Source organism: Trichosurus vulpecula, chromosome 8 (genome assembly GCF_011100635.1).
Source record: "Trichosurus vulpecula isolate mTriVul1 chromosome 8, mTriVul1.pri, whole genome shotgun sequence".
NCBI classification, from domain to species: domain Eukaryota; kingdom Metazoa; phylum Chordata; class Mammalia; order Diprotodontia; family Phalangeridae; genus Trichosurus; species Trichosurus vulpecula.
In genome coordinates this window covers 107,043,168-107,061,275 of record NC_050580.1, presented here as the reverse complement: position 1 = coordinate 107,061,275, position 18,108 = coordinate 107,043,168, and the positions used below count along the sequence as shown (strand labels likewise).

The 18,108-nt window shown below is 38.4% G+C and overlaps 1 protein-coding gene across 6 annotated transcripts in view; it reads right to left on the bottom strand.

Annotated features, from left to right (window-relative positions):
* SORCS1 (sortilin related VPS10 domain containing receptor 1) overlaps positions 1 to 18,108 on the bottom strand; it is a 719,989-nt gene that overhangs the window by 141,453 nt on the left and 560,428 nt on the right. For all 6 annotated transcript variants that reach the window (XM_036735441.1, XM_036735437.1, XM_036735435.1 and 3 more), the window contains one exon: positions 3,264 to 3,410. In XM_036735441.1, the coding sequence (XP_036591336.1) occupies positions 3,264 to 3,410 (147 nt within the window). The remainder of the gene's footprint in view (positions 1 to 3,263; positions 3,411 to 18,108) is intronic.

Below are 18,108 nucleotides of genomic sequence, written 5' to 3'. Positions count from 1 at the left end.
AACAGAATGTTCCCCTAACTGGGCCAAATAAAGCCCTAGATACAAGATCTAAGAGTCAGTAGCAAAATACGGAGGGAGGCCCATAGCTAATGGGGCATAAATGGGTCATACTTACCTCTCTAACACTAATTTGTACCTCATGGTACATGGAGGGCGGGGTGGGAAGGGAAAGGGAGGGAAGGAGATACACAACCAAGGTTTGCCCCAGAGCATCCAATTTCCTAGTGCCAGCCCTTTCAGGGAACTACTGACTATATTTACTGGAAAATGTGCCTTCCTTTTATTAAGTGCTATATTTTCCCTAGGGACCAAGAATTTGTAATGAGTTCAGCTGGTCTCACATGCTGCCCCTCAAAAGCACAATCCCAAGACTTTGGAAGGTAGTGAGCCCTGCCCTAGTAATACCCCTGTCTAATTGCACAAAGCAGTCTGTGGAGGAAAGAATCCCTGCTGAGCCCTGCAGGTAATCAGTCTAAAAGGCCTTAAAATATGGTCCCAAATTATCCTGGATGTCTTATTTCTATAGAATGCATTTTACAAGGAACTTTCCATTTGGGGCTGTAATTCTGAACTTGTTCCACATTTGAGGCAGCCCTGCTGGAAAATCTCTTTTCTAATCACTCGGCTGGGCTGGCGGTGACACTGTCACTCTCCAAGTACTCACAATCTCAAATCGCTCTTTATCTCCTCACTGTCAGCCACCAGCTCCTGGGCCCAAAGTAGGTTGTTAACACTCTGAATCTCCTAGAGCTCAAAGATTTTCGATCCTATTTTCTGTCTTTGGCAGGTTTTTACAGAGTGATTTTAGTCTCTGGCCCAGCTCACTGCCCCCTCCTTCTCTGGCTCTTCCAAAGCCTGTGGTGAAACAAATTTAAAGCAGGCAAGTGCCTGGGTTAATGGGAGGAGGGAGGAGGAAGGCTCCAGGGAGCTGTTTATCTTAGTCAGTTTAATTAATCTTTTCTCCAGTCTTAATGACCCTAACAATTATTTTTGAACTTCAAGGTCAGCTTAAGATCAAGAGCTCAGATTCAGCATACCCTGGCTAGATCCTGAGTTGTGTATTTGGGTATTTCTCTTCAGCAAAACTCCTTCCTTCCAATAATGATCAGTCATCAAATAAGTATTGATCCCCCATTATGTCAACTTCACTATGTGCTAATATAAAGTACAATCACGATTTCCAAGACTCCATTTCTGGTTTTATGTTGTACTCCAGAATGGCCAATCAGAGCCCTACTCCACTGTGGTCAATTATATCTCTTTGGCAACTGTTTTTCATAATACTTCCTAGGAATGAAGGACCATACTGATGATCAAGGTATTGTGCTAGTGCAACATTTGCTGGCCCTTAATATGGGCCAGGACAGAATGGCTATTAGGAGGTGGTTAGTTAGAGCTACCAACAACTCTATCCTTCCCCTAGGACAACACACTCACAGCAATGCAGGAGTAGGGTTCACCACCCCCACCCCCACCCCCACCACCACTACCACTACCATCATCCCAGTAATTCTGATGAAGGCTGAGTGGAAGATATTCCTGTGAGATGCAGTGACACTGAAAATATTCAATGCAAGAACTAAAGTCAGGCCATTGTTTTCAATATCTTGTAATGAGCAAAAGTGACTCAATGACAGTGGCATGGGATAGTTTTTCAAAAAGACTCCTTGATCAGCTTAGATTATCACCTCAACTTTTCTTTGTGTCACTGACCTTACTATTTTGAATCCTATAGAATACTTCTCAAAATGATACCTTTAAATGCATAAAATACAATGTGAAGAATTATAAAGGAAACCATACTGATATCTGGTTATCAAAATACCTAGTTATTAAAAAAAATTAAAACATTTAAAATATGCATTTTTTTTTAAATACAAGATCATGTTAAGAACCACTGGTCTAGGCAATCATACTGATAGGATAAATGTGACCTTATTCATCAAATCTCAGAACACTAAGACTCAGAGCTACTCTTTGGATATTGAAGCATCTCTCTTTTCCGAAATTCTGCATTGATTTCAGTCTGTCCCACACAATTTAGTCCTTAATGGTACACTGGCTTATGTTGTTCTCTGGTTGGTTCGTATATCTAAGTCTCATTTCCTCAACTGGATTAGAAGCTCCTAAAGGAGCTTCTAGTCATATCTTAAAGTTGTTGTTGTTAAAGTATGTCTGTCTCCCTCTCCGCCTCCCACTCCCACTCCCTCTGCCTCTCTCTCTCCCACTCCCTCTGCCTCTCTCTCTCCCACTCCCTCTCCATCTCCCACTTCTACTCCCTCTCCCTCTCCCACTCCCTCTCCTTCTCCTAGTCCCTCTCCCACTCTCTCTCTCTCTCCCTGTCCTTCTCCCTCTCCCTCTCTCTGTCTCTCTCCCTCTCTCCCTCTCTCCATGACCTTCTCTGACCCAGAACATAGTCACTCAATTTTTGTCGACTGATTTTTAAAACAACTGAAATGGAGTTCAACTTTATACATTCAGGGCCTATGATTTCCTTAGTGTAGAATTTTCCTCCACCTCTACACACACAGACGCATTGATAAACTTAAGTAGTTTTAAGAGATTTGTCTGAGTCTCAGAGAGGCCGAATAACTTGTCCATAGTCACCGAGCTAAGTAATTATCAGAGGCAGAAACTGAACTCAGGACTTCCTAAATGTAAGTCCAACCCTCTTTCCACCAACATGGGGAACAACCCCACACTACTCCCTTAATTTGTACCATGGAGGATAAAAAAAACAAATAAATGATGCTTCTTACCCCTCAGAAGCAGTGGAGACTAGACAGAGATGCAAGTTCAAGAATGCTTAGGAAAAGTCAATGAATGATCAAATCATAAAAGGGGTACTAGTGGAAAGGTAGGGATGTTGGTAGAATGTCCCTGTCATGCTGGACAACTACTAAATTCTCCCATAAATTTCCCTTCAGTGTCACAATCAAGGAGAGAATCCTAAATCAGACAATTCAAGAGACTAAACCAATATGATGCTGTTAATACTTTCATATCATTTTGGTCACTTATATACCTCTGAAAGGTTCTGCTACAATTCAATTCATATTGATTAAGTGCTTACCATGTCCCAGCCACTACGCTAAGAACTGTGAATATAAATACCTACTGTGTCCTTATTCCCTTCTACCCTCCTTTTCTGAGTAAGTTAGCTCTTCCTCAAAAGGTGAGGTGGGTCAGCTTATTTCCTCTCTCATACCTAGTGTATTCACACTGTTACCCGAGGAAAAGTTTGTTTAAATGTGGAGACTTACCAGTAGGCAATGTACAGGGTCCCCTCTCAGATCAGTGTCAGGAGCCTGTAGCAACCTCCAGTCTCTGCCTTTGTTGTATGTGATGAAAGTCTTCACTTGGTTGTCAATCTTCTTGTTAGCCAAGAACATTCCCTTTATCCCTGCTACCTGGGAGAAATTGACATGGCTGAAAAATACATCAATTTGAAAGGAGATTTTTCCCCCAGAAACGAAATAACAGACTCAGATCTAGCCTAGAGAGCATGACTAGGTGAACCTTGAGGAGTTCACAAAATTTGAGGGGGACTAGGCAGTGGATTCCATTGGGCAGGAAGCAGGAGATTCATACCAATATGTAAGTCAGATTGGATTTGCCCAGCAAACCCTGTGGTGTCTTTCTAGTTTTCTTTGAGTGTACAGTATGACTTCAAGACCAGGTGAACTTGATTTATATATTGCCCGTGGTTCTAGTAATTCAATTGTTCACAAATATGGCTGAGTGATGAGACAAAACTCACTATTCCATCAACATTGTCATTCTTATTTTAGTACACTCCAGAATGATAGCATAAATTAGTTAACACCATTTGAACATAGCCAATTGAAAAAAAAAAACTTAAAAAGAGTGGTTTGCTCTTCACCACAAGCAACTGTCCTTGTTCTCCCCAGCCCTCCAAATCTATCTCTTACCCTCATACCTTTGGAAATAATTAACATCCGGCTTTCAAAGAATGAATGAACACTTATTAAGCATTTACTATGTGCCAGACACTGTGCTCCTATTGGTGATAGAAATATCAAAGCAGCAGTCTTTGCCCTCAAGCTGCTTACATTCTAATAGGAAAGGGCAACACATATAAAGAAGTGGTGGTCAGGAATGGATGTTTTGTTCTGGGAAATAATTAATGGGACAAAACTCAATTGACATAGTACTACCAGAGGAATCACATCCCCTCCCACAGGCTGCATCAGCTCAGGGCTGAGGCAAATGAAGAAGTATGGATCGTATGATGTAATAAACAGAATCTTGATGCTCTTTTCCAAAACCTTCAGAACTAGGGTACAACGAATGAAGTATAGAAGGAGACATTTCAGAGATGTAATTGGCTCAGAATTTGACCATAAAGACTCATTAAGGAGAAACATTTTGCACTTGCCCTTCTCCTAGGTTACTGGGTGTTTGTTAGAGTAGCTACACTGGTAGTGCTTAGTCTTAATGATCCATCAAAGTAGGTCTTGTTTCCAGGGATCCTAGGCCTACTTTCTCCAGTAGTCAAACCTCTTCTGCTTTCATGTAAGTTTTTTTAATCTTGTTCTTTATGTGGGTCCTATTTTGTATGTCCTTTGGGAGAATGAACTTCCCTGGTAGATCAGTTTATCCATGTGTCACGGTATAGATCTGAAGGGGTGGGAGCGGGAGGGATAATGGACTACAGGAGAAGTGAATTCTGAGAAGGCAATCTTCCAGAGACAGAACTGAAATGAGGGCGAGATTACCTAGATGTTTTCCCAAGGTGCCAAAATGAGTTAACATATGTAAAACTCTTTGCAAAACTTAAAAATGTATATAAATGCTAGGTATTATTACTGTTGTTGTTTACCTCCTCCTGGGGCTTTAGGGACTGTCAGCTATGCACTGGGAGTGTACAACTCACTCTCTATCTTAGAGTGACCCTTAGGGCATAATAGATGTCCTTATACATATGCTCTTAATAATATGGATTAAAAGAAGGAATGGATAAAAATTAGTATATACTGTATGCATATAGTTCCTCTACTTAAAAGTTATAATTTCACAACATCACTCAAAAGCATTCCATAAATCATCATTTTCAGTAATTTAGTTCATGCTTCCTTATTTTATTGCTCTTCAGTCTTCAGTCATGTCCAACTCTTCTTGACTCCTTGGACCACAGGTAGGAAACCTGTGGCCTCGAGACCACATGTTGCCTTCTAGGTCCTTGGGTATGGCCTTCTGACTGAATCCAAATTTTATAGAATAAATCCTTTTATTAAGGGGATTTGTTCTGTCAACTTTGGATTCAGTAAAAGGGCTGCACTTGAGGACGGACCTAGAGGGCCACATATAGCCTTGAGGCCGTAGGTTTCCCACCCCTGCCTTGGACCATAATGTCCATGGAGTTTTCTTGGCAAAGATTTTGGATTGGTTTCCCATTTCTTTCTCCAGCTAATTTTACAGATGAGGAAACTGAGGCAAATAAAGTTAAGTGACTTGCCCAGTGTCACACAGCTACTAAATGTCTGAGGCTGAATTTGAAGTCAGTCCTCCTGACTTCAGGACTGGCATGCTGTGCCACCTAGCTACCTAATGCTTCCTTATACAAAATCCAAATTAGCGATTTCATAGATTTAAAAGGAAAGGCACTCAAGGGCTATTTATTTACTTCAACCTCTACTTAAAAATCAATCTCCTCTCTACCAATACTTGACAAGTGGTCATTAGGCTTTTATAACTTCCATCTACTGCTTCTATGCTGTGGGGCTAAACAGAATAAATCTAATCTCTTTTCCACATGACAGTCCTTCATATACTTGAAGATAATTGTCATCCCCACCACCACACACACATAATTCATGCCTAAAGTTTTCTCTTCTCCAGCTTAAACATTGCTAGTTCTTGCAGATGGTCCTTCTGTGGCATGAATTTCACCATCCTGAGTGCCCTCTTCAGAATATTCTCCACCTTATCAAGGTACTATGTAATTGGCACCCAAAAATGAATACAAGGTTGTCTGACCAAGGCAGTGTATGGTGACAGACTCTCTACTTCACAATGCTTTCTCTCCAGTAGAGGGACTACCATCCTCTTATTTTTGGATTCTTGGTCTCTATAAATTCTATTTTATGGTACCTAGGCAGAAGTAGATGTGCTAAAAAAAAAAAAAAAAGAAGAAGAAGTAGATGTGCTTTTGAGGCAAAGCCAATGCTTTTGAGGTGGAGTAAAGGCAGGGACTCTCTCGAGCTCTCCCCCAAGCCCCTCCAAATATTATTTAAAGAAATAATGACTGTAAACAAATGCTAGATTGGCAGAACCAATAAAAAGATTGAGTGAAACAATTTTCCAGCCCAAGCCAACACAGAAGGACTGAAGGAAAGATCTGTTTTACTAGGGTGAGAAAGGAATGCAGTCTAGTGCAGGCCACACCAGTACAGCCCTGGCCCCAGCAAACCAGGAGCAGGCCTTGCATGCCCGTGAATCATCAGTAGCAGTAGCTACTTCCAGAGCTCTCAGTCCAGATGCTAAGGAGGTTGAACAACTGGTTAGAAGGATATTACAGGGGTCTCTTTGTTAGCACTGAGGAGAGACCCTGTTGCTTTGCCCATACTCAGATCCAGGTCACAGTCCTGGGTGGCAGTCCCAGGGTGAGGAGGAACACTAGCACAGAGTGTTTATGGTCACTCATAGATAAGACCATAGGCCAGGAAAGTCGTAAACACCTCCCTTTAGATCACACGACCTTGGAAGAACTAAAAACTTACATGTCCCTAGAAGTATCTCTGAAAACAGCTGCACAAAAACCTGTAAGTTTGGGACAGTATACCCACCACCCCAGAAGCAGAGCCTCACTTTAACAAAGAGTTAAAAGTCAAGTAATAAGCTGGGAGAATGAGGAAACAATAGGAAAAAACAAACAAATTCCGAATATAGAAAATTACTATGGTGAAAAGAAAGATCAAATCACACATTCAGAAGAAGACAACAAAGTCAAAGCTCCTACATCCAAAGCTTTCAAGAAAAATATGAATTGGACTTAGGTCACAGAAGAGCTCAAAAAATATTTTGAAAATCAAGTAAGAGGGGTAGAAGGAAAATTGGGAAGAGAAATGAATGCTGCAAGAAAATCATGAAAGATAAGTCAACAGCTTGGTAAAGGAGACAATCAAAAATACTGAAGAAAATAACACCTTAAAAAAAACATGATAGGGCAAATGCTAAAAGAGGTACATGAAGCCAATGAGAAAAAGAATGCCTTAAAAAGCAGAAATGGACAAATGAAAAAAGAGGTGCAAAAATTCACTGAAGAAAAAAAAAATTCCTTAAAAAGTAGAATGGACTAAATGGAAAAGGAGGTACAAAAGCTCAGTGAAGAAAAGAATTCCTTAAAAATTAGAATGGAGCAAATGGAAGCTAATGACTTTCTGAGAAATCAAGAAACAATAAAACAAAACCAAAAGAATAAAAAAAAATACTAGACAATGTGAAATATCTCACTGGAAAAACAACTGACCTAGAAAATAGATCCAGGAGAAGAAATTTAAAAATTATTGGACTACCTGAAAACCACGATCAAAAATGGAGTCTAATAGCTATAGAGAAACATATGTAAACTTTATTGTAGCCTTCTAGGAGGATGGTGTGAGGGGGGAAAAGAATTAAGTAAAAGTGCACAGCAGAGAACAAAAGAAAAATCACAAGGAAGCAAAGAAAAGATGGACAATTCTCAACACAATGTGTACTATTTATCGTACAGGCTTTCTTGGAATAAAAACTTATTGTTACATATTTTGAATCCTCTCATATTCTGCTATGCACACATTTTTTTTATTTCTTACTTTGTATTTAAGTTTCAATATTTAAGTTTATGATATGTTTAGTTTCTTTTCTCTATTCTGTATTTGTGTTCTGTCCCTTGAGGCTAAAATAAAATTTTTTTTAAAAATAGAGTCTAGGCATTATCTCTCAAGAAATCACAAAGGAAAACTGCTCTGATAATCTAGAATAAGAGGACAAAATAGAAATTGAAAGAATTCACTGATCACTTCCTAAAATAGATCCCAAAATGAAAGCTCCTAGGATTATTATAGTCAAATTCCAGAGCTCCCATACCAAGAAGAAAATATTACAAGTGAAAGGAAAGAGGAGGAGGGTAAAGGGGAGCAATTGAACCTCACTTTCATCAAAATTGGCTCAAAGAGGGCATAACATACACATTCAATTGGGTATAAAAATCTATCTTACACTGCAAGAAAATAGGAGGAGAAGGGGATAAGAGAAGTGGGGTAGATGATAGAAGGGAGGACAAATTGGGGGAGGGGGTGGTCAAAAGCAAAACACTTTAGAGGATGACAGGGTGAAAGGAGAGAGAGAATAGAATAAATAGGGGGGAATATGATAGAGGGAAATACTGTTAGCAATAGTAATTGTGAAAAAATTTTTGAAGCAAGTTTCTCTGATAAAGGCCTCATTTCTCAAACATATAGAGAACTGAGTCAAATTTATAAGAAATAAGAGCCATTCCCTAATTGATAAATAATCAAAAGAACAGTATTCAGATGAAGTAATCAAAGGTTTCTATAGCTATATGAAAAAATACTCTAACTCATGATCAATTGGAGAAATGCAAATTAAAACAAATCTGAAGTACTATGGCATACCTATTAGATTGCCTAATAGGACAGCAAAGGAAAATGACCAATGCTGGAGGGGGTGTGGGAAAAATGAAACATTAATACACTGTTGGTGGAGTTGTGAACTGATTCAATCATTCTATAGAGCAATTTGGAAATATGCCCAGAGGGCCTTTTGACTTAGCAATACCACTGCTAGGTCTGTATCCCAAAAGAGATTAAAAAAAAAAAGAAAAGGACTTATATGTACAAAAAACAATTTATCAGCTCTTTTCTGAGGGGAAAAAGATTAGAAATTGAAGGGACGCCCATCAATTGGGGAATAGCTGAACAAATAGTGGTATATAATTACAATAGAGTACCATTGTGATATAAGAAATGATAAAAAATGATGAGCAGAACGCTCTCAGAAAAATATGGAAAGACTTACATAAGCTGATTCAAAATGAAAAGTACTTGTACAAAGTAACAGCAATATTGTAAAATGATAGGTCGTGAATGACTTAGCTATTCTCAGCAGTACAGTGATCCAAGACAAGAGTGAAGGACTTGTGATGAAAAATGCTATCCATCCCCAGAGAAAGAATTGATGGGTGTCCAAATACAGATGAAAGCATACCTTTTTAAAATTTTATTTATTTTCCTGAGAGTTTTATTTTGGTCTATATTTTCTTTTACAACATGATTATTAGGGATATGTTTTGCATGACTACACATGTATACCCTATATCAAATTGCTTGTCTTCTCAATGGGGTAGAGGGATAGGTAGGGAAGAAGGGAGAGAATTTGGAACTCAAAGTTTCAAAAACAAATGTTAAAATTGTTTTTACATATAACTGGGAGAAAATAAAATACTAAATATTACCTAGCAGCCCTGAATTGTATATTCATGTTTAATTAGGAAACACGCCTTTTCCAGCAGCAATATCAACATGTTTGGAGTAAAAAAAAAAATTAAAAGTGGGATGAGGAACATAATATTTATTTTAACCATGCTACCCTAGAAGGGAGGTACCAAGATAAGAGGACTCAACCTCATAGAAGATGCGATGGGCTTCTCATGGGGAAATGCATTCCATTCTTATCTAACCTGACCTTCTCTGATTCCACTGAGTTGTTGGACTTACATAGCCAAAGACTTTTGCCTACATCTGCCTCTGTTAAATGAAAGAAACTATTCCTCTCAATGAATTTTGCTGGAAACTAAATTAAAATAATCCAAAAGTCAGCATTTGAAGTGACTCAGGAAATGGCAGGGAGAGGGTACACCATGATTAATATCAAATAAGATAATACTTCAATTGGTGTAATTTATTTGGGGATTTGGAGATGGACTATTTTCATTGAGAAAGCAGAGGAATATCTAGGGGCAAGCTTAGTATCAGACTATAAATAGCCAAACATAAGACGATGAATCCCCAGTGCTGCTCTAGCTTTCAGAGAATCCTTGAGCTTATAATTTCACCTAAATCCCCTCTGCTACTGTCCTAAAAAGACACTGACAGTCCAACAAGACGTGAGTCTTGTATGATGAAGATGAATTTAGATATCTGATGATAAATGTGTTTTTCATCTTTTCTGTGTTGCATCTGTGACTCACAGCCTTTCCTTAAAGCAATCAACATTTAAACAATCTCTTTGGTTCCCTTTTAATTCACTCCAATACATTGAATAAATGTTAATATAGCATTTACTACTACAAGACACCGTTCTGGGCACTGGGGATACAAAGAAAGAGACAAAAATAAAACATTTCCTTCCCTTTAGGAGTTTGCAGTCTTTGCATTATAATTATCTGTGTAAAAACTACTTATGCAGATAATTAATAATTATAACGAGGAAGAAGAGAGTACTAACAGATGGGGAGAGGAGAAAAGACTACCTAGGAAATAGCTCTTCTTTTCTGTTTGCAAATCTTCAGAATACATCTTCATGTTCTAATTTTTTATAGTTATGTTGGCATATACATGCTTTGTTTCCTTCCACCAGACTGTAAGCACCTAAAGGGCAGCTCCTATGGTGTGTTCTCTTTGTATTCTCTAGCTCTTAGCATGAGATTTCATGGGGCAAATCCTTAATAAATGACTGTCTAACTGAATTAAATTAATTGGAGTTACAGTATAATGTCTGCATGGTTTCATTTTGCAAAATACAATTTGAATTTTGTTTCACAACACACATAACTTCATGCACATACATGCATATGTACCATTACTGGCTACGTATGTTTATACTTCCCCTAGGTTTGCCTTGCATAAGATTTATATGTTCTGTGTATGCCAAGCAGGTGGCTTCAGCATGATCACAACGATTTTCATCCTTGCTGGGCCAACTGTCACTGTCTATTAAGCCATAGTGTTCTTTATCATCATTAATTAATCTTCTTTTCCCAAAGGAAGGTGGATATTCTCCAGTCCTGTCAAATCACCACTCATCATCCACACCAATGCAAACATACCAGGAGACATGCGTCACAGGCACACACATCACAGTCCTATCTGCATTGGCTCCACTGGACAGGCCCCCCTGTTATCCACTCCTTTCAGTGGTAGCAGAAACTTATCACTTGTTATTTCTGCTCCAGGGAAAAGAAGCCAAGGGGCATCTATTCCCAGAGATCTCTTAGTCCAATGGATAAAATCACATAGCATAACGATCTGCTGCCTATTCAATGTATCCCTCACAGTTTAGAACATTAGAATGGTATTGACCAAATAAAAACACAGAGACTGATAGTTCCTAATTGCATATGCATTTGCATTGATATGCAAATTCATGAAACATCCTTTATATTCTGAAGAATCTCTCCATGGGCTCATCTCCTAGCACTTGATACTCTTCTTATGCACCAGTATATTCTGAATTGTAGACTTATCTATTACATCACAACTTCCATAAGGGTAGTAGCAATGTCTGATTTAATCTTTGCGTTTTCCCCAACGCTGAGCATAAGTGCTCCATACAGAATCAGCAATTAATACATGCTTGCTGAATGAATCATTCCCAAGATTATTTCCTTCATGCTATGAGATACATTCTCATATACTTTCTTTCCTTTTAATGTGAACTCTAAGGCTGTGCCCCATCTCCTTAATTCATCACTAACTAGGCAGAATCAATCCAATTTAATAAACAATTCTCAATCATTTAGCATTAAGCATTTATTAAGCAAGAACTATGTACCACACGCTGTACTAGGTGCTGGAGATTCAAGAAGTGTCCACTATGTGTAGTTAAATAAATGTGGTCCCTATTCTAATGAAAGTCTAAGTCAGATCTAGGTACTGTTCTTTAATAATCTTGGATTGCTCATATTTTTAAAAAAAATTATTTAATTTTAGTTTATGACATTCAGTTACAAAAGTTTTTGAGTTACGAATTTTCTCCCCCTTCCTCTCTTCCCCATTCTCCACCCAAGATGGCATGTAATCCTTTATAGGTTCTACATATACCTTCACATTAAACATTTTCACAATAGTCAAGTTGTAAAGAAGAATCATAACCAATGGAATGAACCACAAAGAAGAAGAAAAAAAACAAAAACAAAAAAAGAGAAAGCAAATGGTTTGCTTCAATCTGCATCAGACTTCGTAATTCTTTCTCTGGATGTGGATAGCTTTTTCCATCATGAGTCTTTTGGAGTTGTCTTAGAACCTTGCATTGCTGAAAAGAGCCAAGTCTATCAGTGTTAGTCATCACAGATACCATGTATCTGTAATTGTGTACAGTGTTCTCCTGGTTCTCTTCCCTCACTCAGATTGCTCATATTTTAAAACCATCCATACTAATATTAGCATGAAGAGAGGGCTACAAACCAAGAAATGATGAAAAATGACTTTACCAAAGGTACTATGTCCTAGTGTTGCTTCATGCTAATATTGCCTTTGAAGGTGGTACCTGGGTGTTGTCTTCTAATTAGTTCTGTTTGGAATCCCAGTGACTAACGCTCAGGGGATAATATCTACTATTGGCTGGAACTCATAACAAATTCCAGTACATCATTGAAAGTGATATTAGAAGGATCTGAAGGTGTTGGATGAGAAGAAAAAATATGATTTTAATGGGTAACATGCTACTCTCTTCACAAATCACAAAGAACCAGCATCAAGTATAATAAGGTCTATTGCCAACTATAATAAAGATTGCATTGGACATGTAATGCCATTGATATAGGAAATTCCCAATGAAGAAATTCCTTTACCATTGTAGAGTATCATCTGCTAATTAAATTATTTATTCAGGGTCATACAGTCATTATGTGTCAAAATCAGGTCTTTGAGAATCTGAGTCTTTCCACCATGCTAAGTCTGTCTGTCCATCTGTCTGTCTCTTTCTCTACACACACACACACACACACACACACACACACACACACACACACAACATAGAAATTCCCTTCTATAGAAATGGCCCAGTAAAACATAACCAAACCAATATTCCTGCAAACTTCTACAAACCCAGATTGCCTCTTTTATTTATTTCTCCCAGGTTTGACTGGTATATCCTTTATGCTTTTACCCCTTCACCCACACCACTGAAGCTTCATTCTCCCTGCCCCTTATTAATTCATCTATGGATTGCCTTACTTTCCATTTATCACTAAGCACTCATCATTCATTTCAGTTCAGCTGGGAGATTCTCTCTGGACAACTTTCAGTTCCCTTCTAGCCAGAACAATCAGATTTAAGGGAACGTTTGTGCCAGGTTCAGTGCCAGCCAATATTCTTTCCATCTAGGTAATCAGCAGATACAGCATCACTAGTCTGATCACATCAATTTCAATCCATGTTCCTGTGAACTGTCAGTAAAATAAAACAAAGCCTTTTTTTCTCCACCCCTTTCCCACATCCCAGGATACTGAACATCTTTACATAATGCAGTCAAACCACTGCCCAAACTACTGATAATAGGAGGCAGCAGTCTATCTATCAGCAGCCAATGGTCAGACAGATCCATGTGGGAATCCTGATTGGAACAGGAAAAGTTTGAACTGTGTCTAAGAGCCACCTTGATCCCTGTTCCTCCTTATTCTGTACCCAGGACAAACATCTGAATTTACAGTGAGCATCTTGAATAGCTTCCTAATAACAGGACAATACAAAGTCAATCTTGTCTAAACCTGTCAAACTTCACATCACCTTGGGGCTAATTAAAATAGACTCTGGGTCTCTCAGAAAATAAGCAAAAATCCAGAAAAATGTTTCCATGCTAACCTGAAGAATTAGGGTAAGGGGGGAGAGAGGTAGAGAGGGAGGAGGAAAAGTAGCTGGTAAGGGAAGAGACTGGGGCACAAAGGCTGTATAGCCAATACTCATGGGGAAAAAGGAGGCTGAGTGCATGAAAATATGGCCCTAAGATTTCTGTATCCCAGAAACTCTAGGGGCAAGATATTGTCATCTCAAGTCCTTGACCAATGGTAGAAAAAATAGAGGATAACTATTATCAATATGAAGAACAGTGCATGTACACACACATGTAAGTATGTATGTATGTATATATGCATACATATTTGCATTTCTATTTAAAATAGAAAATCAGAATGAGGGGATTTCCACTCATAGTTAAAATATATAAATAGATTGTTAGATATTTTTAAAAATTAGAAAATGTTACTAAGACAAGATATTGAAAACATAAATTTGAAGCTATACACTTCACATTCCAGAATTCTTGATAGGGTCTTTTAGATTTTAGATTATCTGGAAAATGAGAAAGAAAAAGTGACAAGTCTAGAATTATTTCTAAAGTCTTCACATTCTTAAAACAGTGTATAAAAAGTGATGGGGGGCATTGTATTTTTTCTCATTTACTATGAGATTCTAATATAATTTTCATCAAAATCATCCATGTTGGTTATTGAAATGTATATTTTACTAAAATGAATGATAGCATCTTAGCTACTTTCCCAATACACATTTAACACAATAGCAATGAATCACTGGAGCGGTAACCTCTACCCTTAGAGTCAATGGAGAAAGGTACTCAGTTCATGAGCCCCCAGTACTGTGCTCTCCATTAACAACCAGCCAGTAGATTCAATTGACTCTTAATAAAGGCATTCACTGAGATGACATGGTAAAAACAACAGCTCTAAAGCATCAACCTGGGGCACATTTTCCCACAAATACACATGATAAACATGAGAAGAGCGGGTATTAATTCAGAGTGTAGTGTTAATGAGATACATGTATGTAAAATATAATTGGCAACTGACAACTCCTGGAACTAAAGGACCTAGAAATTCCTTCTTCCTTCATAGAGCTCTCAAACAACTTCCCTTGGGCACAGTGTCTCTGCTAGGTATTTTGCTGAGTTAAGTTATCAGGACCTACTCTTCTCCAAAACTGTCTTCTCTAACTTCTCTAACTAACTAACTAAAACTAACTCCTCTTCTAGGGAGTCTCCTTTCTCAAAGCTGCTTCCTCCCTTGGGTGACTCGGTCACCCATTTTTTTTCAGTGGTTTCATGGACCATGACTGTTCCCTCATTTGTACACTGAACTAATGAATATATGAACTTTTGAATGGGGTGTCTCCCTTTGGGCAAGTTGTGTCTAGATGCCTAGTCAGTGGGGGCAGGGAGAGGGAGAAGAGAGAAATCTCCTGTTCCTTTATCCCTCTGCCAATAAGAATTCTTTCGTCAAGTACTTCTAAACATGTACTTCCTTAGATTCTCCAAGGCCACTAGAAGAAAAATCTCACAAACTGCTGATAAGGGTGAGGGAGATGCAAAAGTTTGTATCACACTCTAAGGATTTGTAACAACAGGTCAAACAGCAACAATAAGCAAAATATATGGTTTTATGGGACCTGATCCTTTATGTTAGTCCTGGTACTGTCATTTCCCAACATGACCCCTGGCCATCACAAGGCAAAGAAAACACAAATCTTCTGTCTTTTACCTTGCTGATCACATATGTTGCTCTCTGACCAATGAGTCACTTTTATGAGATGAATTAGATTTAGGGCTGTGAAGTAGGAACTAGATGGAAGATGGAGTTTCACCAAATTATGAGTGAAGTTTTAAATTCTTCATTATAGAATACTGCAATCCCTTCCTCACAAAGGGCAGGCCTTCTAAAAACTGCTGAAACCTTTTGGGGTAATGAATAACTTTTCTTCCAAATGGCTGTGTCTGAGATTAATAGAAATTGTATTTAGAGGTAAGATCTTTGGTGGACTTTCTGTGATGCTGACAACTCACACATCTTTTGATTTTGAATCTTAGTCAATTTAAGGTACCAAAAAGCAATTGAAGCTACAGTGGATTCTAACAGACTCCGATGTGCTCTCATTTAGATGTTCTCTGTTCTACAGAGTACGAAATTGGAGGCAAAGTTATTTACTAAGTCATCTAAATTTTTATCTACCAGAGAGGGAAGTTATTCAATTCAGAAGTTCTTTTTCTTAGACTTCAGTCTCTTTGTGGCAATTTAAGGGAATTTCTCTTTACACTATTGTCTCGGGAAATGGAGAACACCTGTCAACTTTATCATCTTTCATACATCCTTGAAAATATTTAGAATGATAGAAACAGCATTTGGAAGGAAAATTTGGGGCCACATAATCCAACCTCCCATTCAGTGCAGGACTGCACATGGCAATGCTGACACAAAGACAAAAATTAAACAGTCTCTGACCTCAAGAAGCTTATATTCAATTAGGAGAGATAATATGTACACAGGTAAGTACACATATATGCATATATTTAGATTTATAATATGACATATATACAAAATAAATGCAGGACATTTCAGGGAGGGGGAAGAGCATTAACAGTTGGGGGGTGAGGCATCTGAAAAGGGCTCATGTGGAAGGTGACAGCTAGGTGACACAATGGATGGAGTGTTGAGCTTGGAATCAGGAAGACTCATCTTTCTGAGATCAAATCTGGCCTCAGACTATCTGGGTGACCCTAGGCAAGTTGCTTAATCCTGTTAGCCTCCATTTCCTCATCTGTACAATAATTTGGAGAAGGAAATGGTACCAGTATCTTTGCCAAAAACAGACAAAAAAAAACTGAAACAAAACAAATGGGGTCACAAAAAGTTGGACACAATTGAAAAATGATTGAAAAAACAACAGAGCATGGTCCTTGAATTGAGTTTTAAGAGGAAACAAGAGATTCTAAGATGCAGAGGTGAGGAGGGGGTATGATCAGGCCTAGGAGAAGGTCTGTGTAAAAGCATGGAGATGGAAGGTGTGTCATTAGACGAGAAAAGCAAGAACTGTTTGTCCAGATTATAGAGTATGGGGAAGGGAGTAAAATATAATAGGGCTGGAAAAGTGGGATAGGGCCATGTTGTAAATGACTTGAAAAGTTAAATAGAGGAATTGATATTTTATCCTAAAGGAAATAGGGTGCCACAGGGGTTTGTTGAATAGGGCAATGATATGATTAGATATTTGGCTTTACAAAAATCACTTTGGTAGCTATACAGAAGATGGATTAGAAAGGAGAAAGACTAGAGACAAGTCAGTTAGAAGACTACTGAATTAGTCCAGATGAGAAGTGATGGAAGCCTGGATGAGGGTGGTAGTCATGAGAATAAGGACATGGATGGAGGAATATAGAAGAGGTAGTAATTACATTAGCAACAATTTGGATATGTGAATTGAGGGAGAACAAGTCAGGGAACGCGGAAACCTGAATGACTGGAAGCATGATCGTGCCTTTGGCAGTAATAAGCAAGTTCATAGGAGGGGTGGATTAGAGGAAGAGATACTGGGTTCTATTTTTGATGTGCTGAATTTGGCATGCATATGAGACATCAAGCTTGAAATGCCCACTAGGCAGTTGGAAATGCATGACTAGAGGTCAGGAGAGGGATTAGGTAGGATGAATATATAGGTTTTAGAATGATATGGATCAAAATAATCTACCATATAAAGACTTTATTATGTCCTCAATAGATACAACTTCTGCTTTAATATTTTATAATGATGGGGTACTATGATAGGCTATAGTCAGAACTATAGACATTAGAAGGGAAGAAGTAAGCACTAGAGAGCAAGTAGGATTCCCAGCAGAAAGTCCCTGAACCACGGGGAAAAAAAATACTAGCACAAGCCATATAGGAATTAATTAGCAGATGCTGATGGACAGTAGCCTTGTAACATATTCATCTAGAGCTTAAAACTTTCTTCATTTCATGTGTAAAAGATAAAATTTACATAATGGGTCACCTTTTCAAATCTTACTTGGCCTATTAGAAAGGAAGCACTGATGATATGGTTTTCAGTGTATCCCCCACCCCCACCCCCTCGATCCCATAAAAAGGTCCCATCAAGGCCACTTCCCATTTTGTCAGATAATGGATTCTCCACTCTATGGAGGCTGCACAGGCCACCACCTGAGTGTTGTATTCATAGTAAAAAGGAGAGAAAAGGAAAAGTTCTTGGTGCTCAAGTCATCAGTTTAACTGAACCAAAACCAAAAGAAGAACTATGACCATGAATACGTATTCTTGTGTTTGACAGCTGTATTTTTACAAGC